Below are 13,528 nucleotides of genomic sequence, written 5' to 3'. Positions count from 1 at the left end.
GCCAACGTGCACAGCCATGGTGGCCATGGGCTGTTTGCAGCCCTTGGGAATTGGCCAAATCTGCCGCTTTGGTGGATTTGGCTTTTACAGCTGGGCCACTGACACTGGAAAGCTGGCAGGTACCCATGGGGAGATGTTGGAGGAAGCATCATTTCCCCTATTTCCACTCCTCAAAACTGGGTGCACTTTCCAGAGCCCCCCCAGACACGGGCATCTTTGAGCCAGCAGGCAGGGATGTGATCGAAGTAGGTCACAGCCCATCCATCTCTGCCCTGTGAGAGGGGAGCTCCTCACCATGGCAATCGCTCCGCTCGGCGCACAAAGCATTTCCAGGTACTGGGACAAAGCGTGGCTCTAATTGGGGTCCTCTTGGGCGCCGAGCCGGGACGCTGCCATGCGGTGTAGCCAGAAATAAATGCTGGGATGAACGTGACTCGGAGGCACATGGCAAAGGGAACGGCTGCATGACATGAAAGGAGACAGCTTCTGCCTTGTCCTCCTGTGCCAGGAGGGTGAGCCTCAGAGCCGCCACGCTCCCCTGCCACCCAGGAGCAGTCACAGATGCCAGAATAATTGCCGTCTCTGACAGCTCCATGCTGCTTGTCATGGCCCGGCATCATAAATGCTTAAAAGGTTTATTTACCAATCCTGAAAACTCCAGTGTGCATCATGTTTAATGCAAATAGAGTGTGTGTTTAGGAAGATATAAAGCATCACTCGAGGGAAAGGCAGTCCATTATCTGCATGCAAACACCTCCCTCTCTAGCTGTAAGCTGAACAGCAGGGGACTAAGTGGAACATGCTGATGAGGGCAGTTAGTGCAGCCAAAAAAAGGGGGAATGGGATCATCTGAAGCAGGGGAGATGGCTTTGCCATAAGAAACCCCCGTCACATGTTGGTTGCAAAGCTGATCTGTGGTCATCCCGTTTGTGCTCCTGGAGCCACCTTTGTTATTCTTGTACTCCAAAGCCAAGCTGGGTCATGAGCATAGGGAAGACTCAGAGATGCACAGTGGCATGACTCCTGCTCATCCTGAACCAAAAGCAGCCTCTGAGCCATCGCTTTCCACGCAAAGCCAGGCTGCGCTGGCAGCAGGGATGCAGGTTTGGGCTTCGTCATAGCGGACACTTATGTCATTTAGTAATAAATACCAGGGGTGTCATGAAAAGGGGTGTGAGGCTGCTGCTGCTTCACACTGCAGCCAGGATGGCACGTTTCCATCAGCACTGATTCTAAGCTGAACGAAACTGAAGCTGGTGAGCAGAGGGAGATGTGCTGGGCGCTGCAGCAATGCTCACAGGCTCCTTCCTGCTCTCTCCCAAGCACATGATATTTATTCTATGCTTCGCTGCTTTGCTCCAATCCAAAGTGAAGATAAAGCATCTTACTATGGGGCTTAAAAACTCCCGAAGAGCAGCATATCTTATAGGAAAGAGCTCCAAGGAAAACAAAAAATATCGTCCAGGTCTCTAAAGCATGAGGATGAAGAATCATCCTTGGCTTTGCTCCGTGTGTGTGCCTCCCATCTGCCTTCTGAGCCTTCGCAAGGTGTGCTTGCAGCCACATCTCTGGTAGGGCTCTCAGCTTCAGTTGAGGCAGCAAAGAAAAACGAGGGATTTGTCGGATTCGGAGAGCTGGACTTGAAAAAAAAAACCACATCCCAAATGCTGCAGATAACGTCAGAGCAGTTGGCAGCCCTGCCTGCAGGGTGGTGGAGCAGCCAGGGACACCGCTGGGCTCTTTCCACGTGAAGACCCAGGAGCACGAGGAGGAAAAGCTGTGCCCGGCAGGCAGCGATGGCCAGAGGCAGGAGAGCTGTTATTCCACTTGAATTTCAGCCTCCAGGGTGCTCATTTAAAAAAAAAAAAAAGCTCCAAGTTTCCTACCTCGTGTGTCAGACACATGTGGAGAAACCCTGCACACAGCTCTGCGGGTCTGTTATCTCACTGTTATTAATGGGCAGTTCTTAATCACGGCGTTATCCTGTTTGTGGGCATGCACTGGTACTGGAGCTGTGCGAGAGGCCAAGCCCCGCTCCCAGGCAAAGTTCAGGTGGCCCAAGACAGGGGTCACAATTATTACACTCACAAATGTGTACTGGCAAGGTCAGACCTGAAATGCCTCGATGAGAAGCAGTGCTCACACTCCAAAATCTGTGTATCTCGTGTTTTCCTTTCGCTGTTCGAATCCTCCCCCTGCCTGTCAGCCTGCAGCCATGAATCACTCTGGGCACGCGGCGAACGCATGAAGGCTGCAAAATATTTTGGTGGAGGAGAGGAATGGGGGTGGGAGCACGAGATAACCCGGCAGACTGCTCCCAGCCCTCCTGGTCCTGTGCCGAGGTTCTGCAGCCTCCAGCATTTACGTGCAAGGGCATCTTTAGATATTGCGGTGCAGTGGGGTTGATATTTCCAGGAGAAACCAAGGGTTGCAAGTAAAAATAACTTCTCCAGGTCAAGCCCTGGCTGCTCACCAGACTTTTTGGCTTCTGCCATCGGGAGCTGGAGTAGGTCTGGATGGAAAAAGAGACCCTGAGAAGTGCCCCCCCTGCAGCATCTTCTCCCAAAGCTCCGTGTCTCCCAGAGGGTGATGATAGCAATGAGTCGCTGCTATAACAGCCCTTGTTGTCTCTCCGACAGCTTCACAGAAGCCATGAAGAGCCAGCCGAAGCTGGAGGGCTTGGACAGCCACTGGGCCTATTACTCAGGCTTGGCCATCATGGCTGTAGGGACCTTGTTTGTCATCTCCAGCTTCTTAGCACTGGGATTCACCGGGACCTTCCTAGGTAAGCACAAAAATTGAGCAGCTGAACCAGAATGGTCATTGAATCCTCCCAGAGCTGGACTCGATCATCCATATGGGTCCCTCCCAGCTCGGGATATTCTGTGATTCTATGAGTTTGGTAGGGCAGAACTCCCTGTGAATTTCCTCTTCCTTGTCTTTGGGATGCTGTTAGGTTTGGTCTTGGCTTTGTGATACCAAAGCATGACATAGCCGTGCCGTCACTTTGCACGGAGGTGATCGTGCAGTGATTTTCTACAGCGAGTCCGATCACCTTCTGCTCCAAGACTGAATGTTAGAAACCAGCTAATTATCTCAGAGATCAAACGTCCTGCAGAAAAGCAGTCCAAGGGCAGACCTCGTGAGCAGGTCAGCACCAGCACCGCCACTGTGTGGTGGGAGGAGGAGGGAGAAGAGGAGGATGAAGTCAGAGCCATCCAGCAGCCTTGTGCTGAGCCCAGAGCCATGCGGCACGTGCTCGGGCACAATCTCATTTGCTCTTCCCCTCTGCAATAAACACGACATTCTTTGACAGATTCTTTTATCTGCCGCTTCATGGCAAAAGGCATTTTCCACTGTGCCTGCTTTCACATTTAGAGTGTAATTCTATTAGCATTGTTGACTTTAGAAACATGCCAGTATGTGTGGAATTCATAAAAATAAAATAGAGACAGGAACAATAAATACCAGAGGAAAGGGGCAGCTCCCGCTGGCTGGAATAATCACAGCCCCAGCTTTGACACTGCATTTAGGCTGTGCTTTTTGCAAGTGCTTTACAAACCAAATTCAATTAGCTCCTGCAGTGTCTCCAGGAAGAAGAGAGGGAGGGAATAAGCTTTCCTGCTTTCAAGTCGAGTTGCAAAGAAATGTGTTGAGTTGGCCAAGATCCTGCTGCCAGAAACAGATCCTGGACGTGTGCTCTCAGCATCGATGCTCCTGGCCCCGTGTTGCATCTCTGTCCTCCAGCCATGGAGCAGAACACACCCACAGCCCAGGAGCGATGCTGTGCGCATGGAGACGTGTCCAGGAGGCCGGGCAGGGCAGCACCCATCAGCTCGAGCTGGTTGAGCGCTCCTGAAGCACAGCCAGCCCCGGGCTTGCTTACGCAAAGCCTGATTCACTGCCCACGAGGACCCACTGGGCCTGAACCACTGGAGGAAAGCAAACGGGTGAGTCAGGCTCAGCGTAAGCAGGGGCACAGCCCTGTCCCCTGGGCAAGGAGGAGCTGGGCACTGGTGGCCTGTAGTGGCACTTGTTGTGCTCATCCCATTGACCCAGCAGGAGGGACGAGGGGTCTGCAGATCCCAGGGATCTCATGTGGGTGCTGTCTGGCTCAGGACTGTGCTCTCTTCACCCCATTGCACGCACTGCACTGGCGCAGGCAGCACTGGCACTTCTTGCTGCGGGTGGCAAAGAGCTGTGCTTCTTCAGCAAGAAGAGGGTAATGACATCATCCTGCTTCTTCTCGGTCGATTGAACTCAAGAGGAGTTTTGAGAGAGCATGAGATTCCCAAGCATTTAATAAACGGACTGAGACAGCATCGGACCTTTCCCTTTGGGGTTTTCTTAAAGCAGCGAGTGCTGAAGCAGGCAGGACAAGGAGACCGCATCAGGGCTGCCCATTAGATCCCAGCAGTGCCAGTCCCGTTCTCTGCTGTGGCTGGATGCAGCCCCTTGCCCTGGCAACTCCTCTCTCCCCTCTTCTCCCAGCCATGCACAGGCTGGAATTTGTTTTGGAGCCATTTGCCCTATTTTCTGACACAGGCAGTAACGAGTGCTTGACTTCCCAAAGGCCAAGGGCTGCGCTGCCTGCCCGAACCCATCCATCTGCACCCAAGCACAGCTCCTGCCAGCACTGACCAAGATTTCAAGCAAATCGAGCCTGCCCAGACTCCATGAGTGGGTCACGGTGGACCCAGCAGCTCCAGGTCAGGCTCAGGGGGCTTTGGGAAGCACCTGCTTTATGTGAGTGCAGAAGGTCTGCAGGTCCTCGCTGCTGCTTGCATTCACTTTGTGCAAACCTCCGCGGTGCCAGCGCCCTTTGGGGAGCAAAGCGTTCCACCCGAAGGCGAGGGCGGGCAGGGGATAATGAACGTTTTGACACAGAAGAAAGCACAGCAATGGGCTGTGGCTTCGGGGGGGCTTTCTAGCAGAACAATCTCCGAGTCGTATTGCCAAGCGACTGTGAGAACATATCTTGTGAATACCAGGCAATTATCTCACTTAGTGGCCTGTAGTTAAAGCCCAAAAGCATTGTATAATTGGGCAGGAGCTATTTATCCTTGGAAATAAATGTTTTTGCACCACGTGAGGTCAAAGAAATTACACCACGATCCAGGTAATAATAATAACCTTGAATACTTTGCACTCCCATAATGCCTTTTATCTGAATTTCCAAGCACTTTCTCACCATCCATTAATCCTCACCCCCACTGCACTACGAGAAAGACCGGTATTGTGATCGGTGCACAATGGCACTGGGAGGGATGGAGGAGATTTGCCCAAGGGCAGGGAACGGGCTGGGAACACAACCCCTGGCCATGGGCTGCTCGCTGGGTTACGCTGTGCCTTGTGCCGAGGACACGGAACAAAATCCTTGCTGGCCTTCGTGGTCTCATTGTAAGCCCAAGAGAAGCCAAAGCTCTGCATCCCAGCCCTGTCGCTCCCCCAAAATGTGAGCTGCACACTGCACACATCTCGCTTGTCATGGAAAGATTACTCCGAGGTTGATAGGAAGCTGGTTGGAAGCTGACAGTTCTGAAAGCTTTCCTCGTTACAGATGAAAATCACCTATTATCATCGTCATCATCATGCTGATAATTGAGCGTTTTGTAGGCAGAGGTGCTATTTTCTGAAATTCTGAGAAATTCTCTGAACTATGAGATAAGAGTGGCACTGAATGGGGGCATTTGGTGGCAGCGGTCTCAGCTGTACCATCTCAAAACACCATTACCGTGCACTGGGTTTATTTCCCCATCAAATGTTTTTGATCCTGTGCACTCGCTTCCTTGTCAAGTGGCTTCAGAGGGGGCGATTTTCAAATGAAAGAGCAGAACCAACCAGCTGGGACCTCGAGAGCCGTGTCCTGGTGAGGAATGTAGCTGCCGTCGCCTCACTGCAACGCACAAATGCACAACCCTTCCTGGTGGGCAGAGAGCCCTTCCCGGAAAAGCTGATGGAGATGGAATAAGCACTCAGCCTATTTGCTGCTGTTTTCTCAGCCTGAAAGCCAGCATTGAAACCCTTTGTTTGCCATTGCTCTGCCTCCGTGATCCCCCCTGCTTTGTAGAGCCTAATGACAAACCCTTTGTTCACCCTACAGGGGATTACTTTGGCATCCTGATGGAGGCAAAAGTGACCTGCTTCCCCTTCAGCATCCTGGATAACCCCATGTACTGGGGCAGCACGGCTGTCTACCTGGGCTGGTCCCTCATGTGAGTACGTGCTCCTGCTACGGTGCTTGGGGTGGATAAGATGCTGGCTTGAATTGGAGGCCAAAGAAATGATTGGTGATGGCAATGACATGGCTGGGGAATAAAACAGCAGGGGAAGTACAGCACGCCTCGGCTTCTCGCTTCCCAACTATTTTTGCACACGCAAAACCTTTCTCTGTCATAAAAAGACGTGTGGCATTAATTGTCGAAAAATAAATAATGGCCAAGTGCTGGGGAGAGGAAACATCAGCAAACGCTCTGCAGACGAATGGGGTCCTTGGCAAGCTCTGCACGTGGAAAAATCAACAGCCAGGGCCGAATTCATGCCGGGTGTCACTCAGCGGGGGCCAGGCACTGATACCAGCGATCGGTGTGACCCTGTAATTACCTCTGGAAAAAAGCAAAACAAGCCAGCGCACCTCCCCCCCACTGCATGGTGATAGCGCTTCCGAAACACTCCTCATGTGATACAACACAGCTTAATAGCCTGCTTGGGAGGAAATGAATAGGCTGTAATTTAGCAGTAAATGAGCAATATACTCTATTCTGTGTAATAAGTTTTATGTGGTTTTCATTTAATATCACATCTTATTTATTTGCCCGGGAGTAAAATCCATGGCAGGGTTGCGTTGGGAGCCCGCAGAGTACTGCTGGACTTTATCACCCGGTGTTTCGCACAGGCACTGCCACGTGGGACACCTCTCTTACACATCAGTGGGAAAACAAAGCACTTTGCCACTTCTCGCCTTCCCAGCCACATGCGCAGCGCTGCAGTGCTTTCTGGCCCCTGTTAATGAGTAAAGCCGGTGTCTCTGAGCCTTGTGTTCGTTCTGCACTTTGACATCCCCCCTGCAACCGTCAGGGCTTGCTGCACAGAGCCCTTTGCCTTCCTTGCAGCCCCACAGCAAGTGGATTGGGTCCAAACCCTGGGAAATGGTGCTCAAGAGCTGACACCGGGGGCTGCACATTGGGCAGGGGGACAGAACCACTCATGCCACCCCACAAGGAGGCATTTGGACAGAGAGCTTGTAAGGAGATGTGTATTATTTTACAATTGAGCCATTTCCTGGAATCCCTGCCGAACCCAATGAGCCTTCTCAAGCTGTTTATGCTGCAGAAATTCCTCCCTCACCCCCACAACGGAGCAGCCTCACGCTGGATGCACGTCTCTTTGTCTTCAGCCACAGTCCTGGGCAAAAGGAGTTTGAAGCGGCTCGAGACCACGGCGTGATTGCCTCTTTTTCTCATTAAAAGCCTGCCACCATAAAGGGCAGCGAGGCGTGAGCAGCAATTGCTGTTGACAAATTGCTGGAGCTGTGCAAAGTGGCACCAGGACACGGCACGCCTGGCCCTGGGAGAGCTCCACACAGCCCTGCACGCTGTGCTGGTGACTGTCTCTCTTCCCTGGGATCTCGGTTTGGGTTTCCAAGTTTTAATGGTGATCCCGGGGCTCTTTTGAGCTCTCCGTGGGGCCACAGGGCTTTGAGATGTGGGTCAGGGCCAGCGTTCTGGCAGTAGCAGGGATGTGCAGCCGAGCTGTTGGCACAGGAGGAGCGCAACTTCTGGCCAGTTTTGGACGGGCCTGAAATGTAGAGCATATTTCTCCTCCCTCAGTGATGTATTACACCCCATACTGTGGCATCAGAGCCCAAGGATTTGATTCATTTACATCTGTAAGGTTACATAGTGCGTAACGTGAGTCTGGCAGCACCCCAGACAGCCTGTGATTAGGACTCCAGCATTAAAAGCATCACTCGAAGCCAGAGCTGCTATTTTCTCCCTTCCAGGATGTTGCACATATCCCACATTCAGCTAATGGCAGCTCCTTGGACAAAACAAATGCATCTGCTATGTACACAGCAGGCAGCACTTTGACCCTTTCTGCACACAGCGAGCAATGGGCACAGGGCAGCCAGGGCTCCTGTGTCTGCAGGATGAAGGGGAGGGGGTTCCTCCACCACTTGTCATGAAAATGGGAGCTGAAGGAGGAATAGGATGTGAGCAGCAAGCATACAGAAAGAGCAAACACCCCTTGTTCAACGCCCAGGACCAGCAGTGCTGGAAGGGAAGGACATGAGCACACGAGCATCGCTCTTGCAAAACACCTACAGTGATGTGGAGATGTGGCAAGGGTTGGGGGCAGACAAACTCTCTCTCTGATTGCTACCAGGACCACAAATCCTGCCCGGCTGACTCATCATTGACCCTGCTACAAAATGAGCTGCTGCCCAAGAAGTAGGTCGAGCTCGTGAGAGGAGTGAAACGCCAAGATGCTTCTCATTGCTCCGATCGAGCAGCCTCGTTTCTCCCGAAAGACAAACAGAGCGTTAGTTGTCTAGAGACAGCCTGGTGTATCCGTGGCAGGGGAAGTGTTTTAACTCATGGCAACAGGCTGTGTAAATCAGAGCAGGCACTGCAGCCAAATGATGCAATTAGAGGTCTTGCTGTCAACAAACAATCATGCAAATTTGTTCTCTCTGATACAAATCAAGGAGGAGACATGACTAAGCATGTAATAGCAGGGGGTTGGGAATGAAGAAGTTGTCCCATGTTTCCTAATGAGAAAAAAAACTTGATGCAAAATGGGAACAGTGGGAAAGTGAGGATTTGTGTGCATCTCTCCAGGAATTGATGCAGCCAGGCTCTATCTGATGCTGCTTTGGGTGGTACAGGGCTCAGGTCATTTGGTCTCTCCTCTGAAGACACTTCTTCCCAGCAGGGCAGGTCTCCTTACATGAGGGGTGCAAGATGTTTATCCTCACCAGGGACCAGCTAAGTACATTTTTCTGCTGACAGTCAACTTCTGTCCCCCTCAGAGAACTGAGCTGCAACCAGCAATTAAAGACAAGAAGCAGTGTCCTAATTAAGGGCTACACGTGCAGCCAGTAGCTGGAGGCATAGGATGCAGAAAGGAGTTTTGGGGATGCGATGGACTGGACACAGCCATGCTCCTTGCTGGAGAGATGAGGCTGGGACTTTGTGAGGAATTTGCACATCACAGAGTGCTCTTGATACCTGGTTTGGATCCTGGGGCCTTATCAATGACCCAGCTGCCTTCACCAGCCATTCTTTGCCATCTCTTCCAAACCTTGCCATGCCTTCCATCCCTTACCATCCCTTCTGTTCTATCCATCCCTTCTATCCCTTACCATCCCTTCCAATCCTTGCCATCCCTTCCATGTCTTACCATCCCTTGTCATCCCTTCCATCGCTTATCATCCTTTCCATCCCTTCCATGTCTTACCATCCCTTGCCATCCCTTCCATCCCTTATCATCCCTTACCATCCCTTGCCATCCCTTCCATCCAAGCCTGTGATGGCTCAGCTCAGTGTCTGCAGAACCATATGCTGCTCTGTCTGCCAGGTGCCTCCTGCACCCCGGGTGGCCGTATTTCTGTGCACATCAGGCATTTCCCTTATAGCGCGCTGGCTCAGAGCCATGGCTGTACGTAAGCAGCTGCTGAGCTATTAAGCAGCCTTATAATCTCAGGACTTAGCATCAAAGCAGAAACTCTCTGAACAGAGACATGCAGGGATCAGACTTGAAAGAAGTTGCCGAAGTAGGCTGGGGAAGAGTCTTTGCCAAGTAACATCTGTCTAAGACAGTTAACATTAAGCACGCAAAAAAAAAATGCACCTTTGTTCACTTCTGTTTAATGAGCAAGAGAGTGCTCTCTCTTGGAGCCTAATGTCTCATTTCACTTTCTAAAGCAGGTCTTGCATAAGCCCGTGTACTCACCTGATCTTTTCCTTCTCTTTCAAAACAGGCATGCAAGCCCAGCTGGCCTTTTGCTGACAGCTGTAGTGGCAATTTCCTACACAATTGCAGTGCTGTACGAGGGGTGAGTAGCTCTGCAAAACTGGAGAGCTTCTAATTATTTCTACCAGCTTTAACTCCCGAGGTTTCGGGGAACGGCAGAGGCAGAGATGTTTTTTTCCGATTCATTCAGCGGGGAATAAGGAAAACAGAGGATTGTTTTCCAATTGTTTTGATAATGGGCAGATTCCTTTCTGAAACTATGTGCTGAGTTCTAGGAACATTTGTGCGTTCGTTTATTTTTATCAAAATAAGGGTTTTTTTTTTTCTCTTTCGGCTGCCTAATTCCGTGTCTACGAAAGCAATGAGGAAGGCAGCGAGAGGGCTCGTTGGGGCGTCTGATGAGAGGCAAGGAGAACATTTTGCATTTTGTAACTCCTTGGAGAGGCTTCTCTGATAATTCACCCCGCAGTTTGTCCAACAGCCCTGGGTGAAGCAGCCCAGAATCATCCCCAGAAGCGCAGGGAAAGGTCTTTGGTGGGAGGCGGAAGCAAGGCTCCCCCAGACCATGTGGCACTCATGGTTTCTTCTTCTTCCCCCCTTCTTTTACCCCTCTCCTGTGCCTCTGCCCCCCACCCCCCACATTCCCACCCTCCCAAACGCAGGCCTTTCACAGAGGAAATCTACCGGCAGAAACGGAAGGGAGCAAAGAGCAATTAGCGACAGGTACGTTTCCAAAATGGCCACGGCATGTGCTCGGGGGAGCAGCCGGGTGCTGCACGAGGTCCTTACCAGACTCTGCTCTTTGCCTCTCACAATGCAGTGCCTCGGACACCTCAGCGCAGCGTGCCCTTCCACTCTCTGTGCTGTCCAATTTGCCCATTTTCCTACTGAGATGTTTCCTAATAATTAGCCCAGCAACCCCTAATGAGCCACCTGAGCACCCTGCAGTCTTGGAAACCATCAGAGGAACAGTGTGAGCGCATCACAGGAGCTGGAGAGCCCCATTCAGCCCCCCGACCTCTCCTCCCACACTGACCACTGAAGATCTGCAGGGACAAAGCAACCCAGCTCCAGCCCCAGCCTGGAGGGCAGAACAGCGATGGGGGCACCGGGGGCCTTTTGGAAGCAAGGTCTGAGCGCACAGCAGCACGGCTGCAGCTGATCCTCCATGCCCATGGCTGCTAAGGACGGGATGCATTGAGCAGCAGTGCCTCAGCTTTGGGCACCTTGTGCTTTTCAGACAGCACGTTGGACCTCGTTGCTCGCTCTGCAGCCTGGCACGTGGAAGGGAGGACACAGCACCCTGATCCTCCGTAGCAAACAGACACTGCCAAAGAGGCATGGCTCGGTCAAAATGGTGCCCATGGGGCTCTCAAACTGCAGGGGGAGGAACAAGGGCAACCGCTGCAAATCCAACCACAAACCCCACTGGAGCCGAGACCTCCTCGTCCACCCCAGCACTTTCCCACCGCTGCAGAGCTCTGTAGCACCTTTGTGCTATTTGCAAAGGCTCCCAGACAGGGGACAGCACGGCACGTTGATGTGAATGTCCCACCTAAACCACTGCCCAAGGGGACAGAGACATGGCAGCTGTCGCACGGCAAATGTTCCCAGCATGGAGAAACCAGGCTGGGAGTGGAGAAGACCAATGGAAAGATTCAGTCCCCATCAGCAGAGTGAGCAGGCCCCTGGTGCTGGTGCCCCACTGCCCCACGGTTCTCTGTGCCCCAGGGACAAACCCCATCCAGCCCCTCCAACTCCATGCAGCCTCTCCTTTCCCTGTGGACACCCGAGGCTCCTGCCCACCGTCCCACCACACAGTGCCTTGCCCCCACAGCCGGGATGAAATGCAGCCTGGGCTCATCCCTGCTGCTGGATCCGGCCCCAACGGGAAGGTCCCAGGGCTGACGCCACAGCCCCACGCTCAATGTTTACAGATTCCCAGAACGGTTTGAGAAATAAACTATAAATGACCAAAAAACACCAAAAACTGAAGGGAAGGGAACAGTGATGCTCCCGGCTCCCGCGGGGACGTGGGTTGAGCCTGGTCCCGCGGTGACGCCGTGCTTCGTCCCAGCATCGCAACATCCCCTCCGGGGAAGGTCCTCACTTCTCCTTGCACGACGGCCCCATTCCCTCCTGCTCGTGCCCGGCTGTAACTCACCCTTCCGGCATTGCTCAATGGGAATTAAAAGAGTCAGTTTCTTTCTCTTTTTTTCTTTCTTTTCCTGTTTCCTCCAGCGGGGCTCAGGGACGCTGGGTTTCTGTTTCTGAGCCATTGCACAAGGATTATTTTTCTGTTGGTATCTTGACGACCTTCCTCCTAAAGACTTGGGCATAGTATTTTATTTTTAGATAAGTTTCCACATCCCCTCCATGGTGGATGTTTATAGACAGAGGCTACAGCAGCCCAGTGCCATAGCAACCAGCAAGGAGAGGATCCATTGCACAGTGCAGACATTTGTGTCAGAGTTGCCAGTCCTGGCTTGAAGCCGCTCACGCCAATAAATTCAGATTTACCGAGAGGTGAAATCGGTGTTTACCAAAGAGCTGTGTGCTTGTCAGGAAGGATTGCTCCAACGAGAACACAGCGAGGGCCGTGTTGGTGCCGACTCGCTCCCAGTGCAGGGACCACCATGAGGACAGGGGACCCTGGCTGCACAGCTCCTGCCCCCAACCAGGATAACCCCCCCAGGATGGCATCTACCCACATCAACCCACTGACGGGGCCACGCTCCCTTGCAACCTCACGGCATCCCAAAAGCCCAGGGGCTGGGTGCTGCAGTGGGTTCTTCACACCCCGCCCTTCCCTCTCTCCACCCGCTTTGCATCGCTCATCTCCGGGGCTGTGCTGAACTTGGCGCCTCCGGCGCCGCGCGGGGCGTGCTGCGTTGTTCGGGCTTGGCACGGCGATTTGTTTGCAGCCTTGGGGAAAGCAGCACGAGGCCGTGTGCAGATGCAGCCGATAACTCCCTGCGCTCGGTACATTTCTCCAGCGCAAACACCGGGGAAGGAGGAGCTGGTTAAATGACAACTGCTGGCAGGCAGGGACAGCCAGGTCAGCGCGGCCACCGCACGCTGTGCCCCCGGTCACCTCGCACAGGGCAGACCCCGGCACTGCCCTCGGTCACGTGTCAGCGTGGTTCTGCCCCACTTTCCCCTTCTGTGCCAACCTCGCACGCGCTCCATGCGCACGTGATACCATATGCAGGTGGTAACGAACACACCGAACTTCACGGGATACTTTTTTAGGGAAAACCACCCCTACAAACCCAAGTTGCTGCAGCACTGGGATGCATGGTGCTGCTGGGATCCCCTCTGCAGGGACACGCTGAGCTGCGTCCTGGTCGCTGTTCCTTGGAAGCACCAGGGTTGGACAAGCAGCCCCGGAGCCCCGCAGTGAGCACCCATTGCCCCTGTGCTGTGTTTGCTTGCATCCAGCGCTGCACTTCCCTCACCTCGGGGAGAAAAGGCGATCGACCCTTACGTGGAACACAAACTCTATTAGGCAGTAACAGAAAACAAACACAAGTCGCAATCGAGCGAGCGCTTC

The 13,528-nt window shown here is 52.9% G+C and overlaps 1 protein-coding gene across 7 annotated transcripts in view; it reads left to right on the top strand.

The window, feature by feature from the left end:
- Window positions 1-12,186, top strand: part of PEMT (phosphatidylethanolamine N-methyltransferase) — a 38,354-nt gene extending 26,168 nt beyond the window's left edge. For 4 of the 7 annotated variants that reach the window (XM_021411245.1, XM_021411247.1, XM_021411249.1 and 1 more), the window contains exons 4-8: window positions 2,640-2,785; window positions 6,104-6,215; window positions 9,983-10,057; window positions 10,638-10,698; window positions 10,796-12,185. In XM_021411245.1, the coding sequence (XP_021266920.1) occupies window positions 2,640-2,785; window positions 6,104-6,215; window positions 9,983-10,057; window positions 10,638-10,692 (388 nt within the window). In that variant the 3' untranslated portion in view covers window positions 10,693-10,698; window positions 10,796-12,185. Of the gene's footprint in view, window positions 1-2,639; window positions 2,786-6,103; window positions 6,216-9,982; window positions 10,058-10,637; window positions 10,699-10,795 lie in introns of all 7 variants that reach the window. The other 3 variants (XM_021411246.1, XM_021411248.1, XM_021411251.1) reach the window with 1 other exon arrangement.

Source organism: Numida meleagris, chromosome 13 (genome assembly GCF_002078875.1).
Source record: "Numida meleagris isolate 19003 breed g44 Domestic line chromosome 13, NumMel1.0, whole genome shotgun sequence".
NCBI lineage: Eukaryota > Metazoa > Chordata > Aves > Galliformes > Numididae > Numida > Numida meleagris.
Note: the sequence above shows the minus strand (reverse complement) of the source record. Positions and strands in the feature narration are given on the sequence as shown.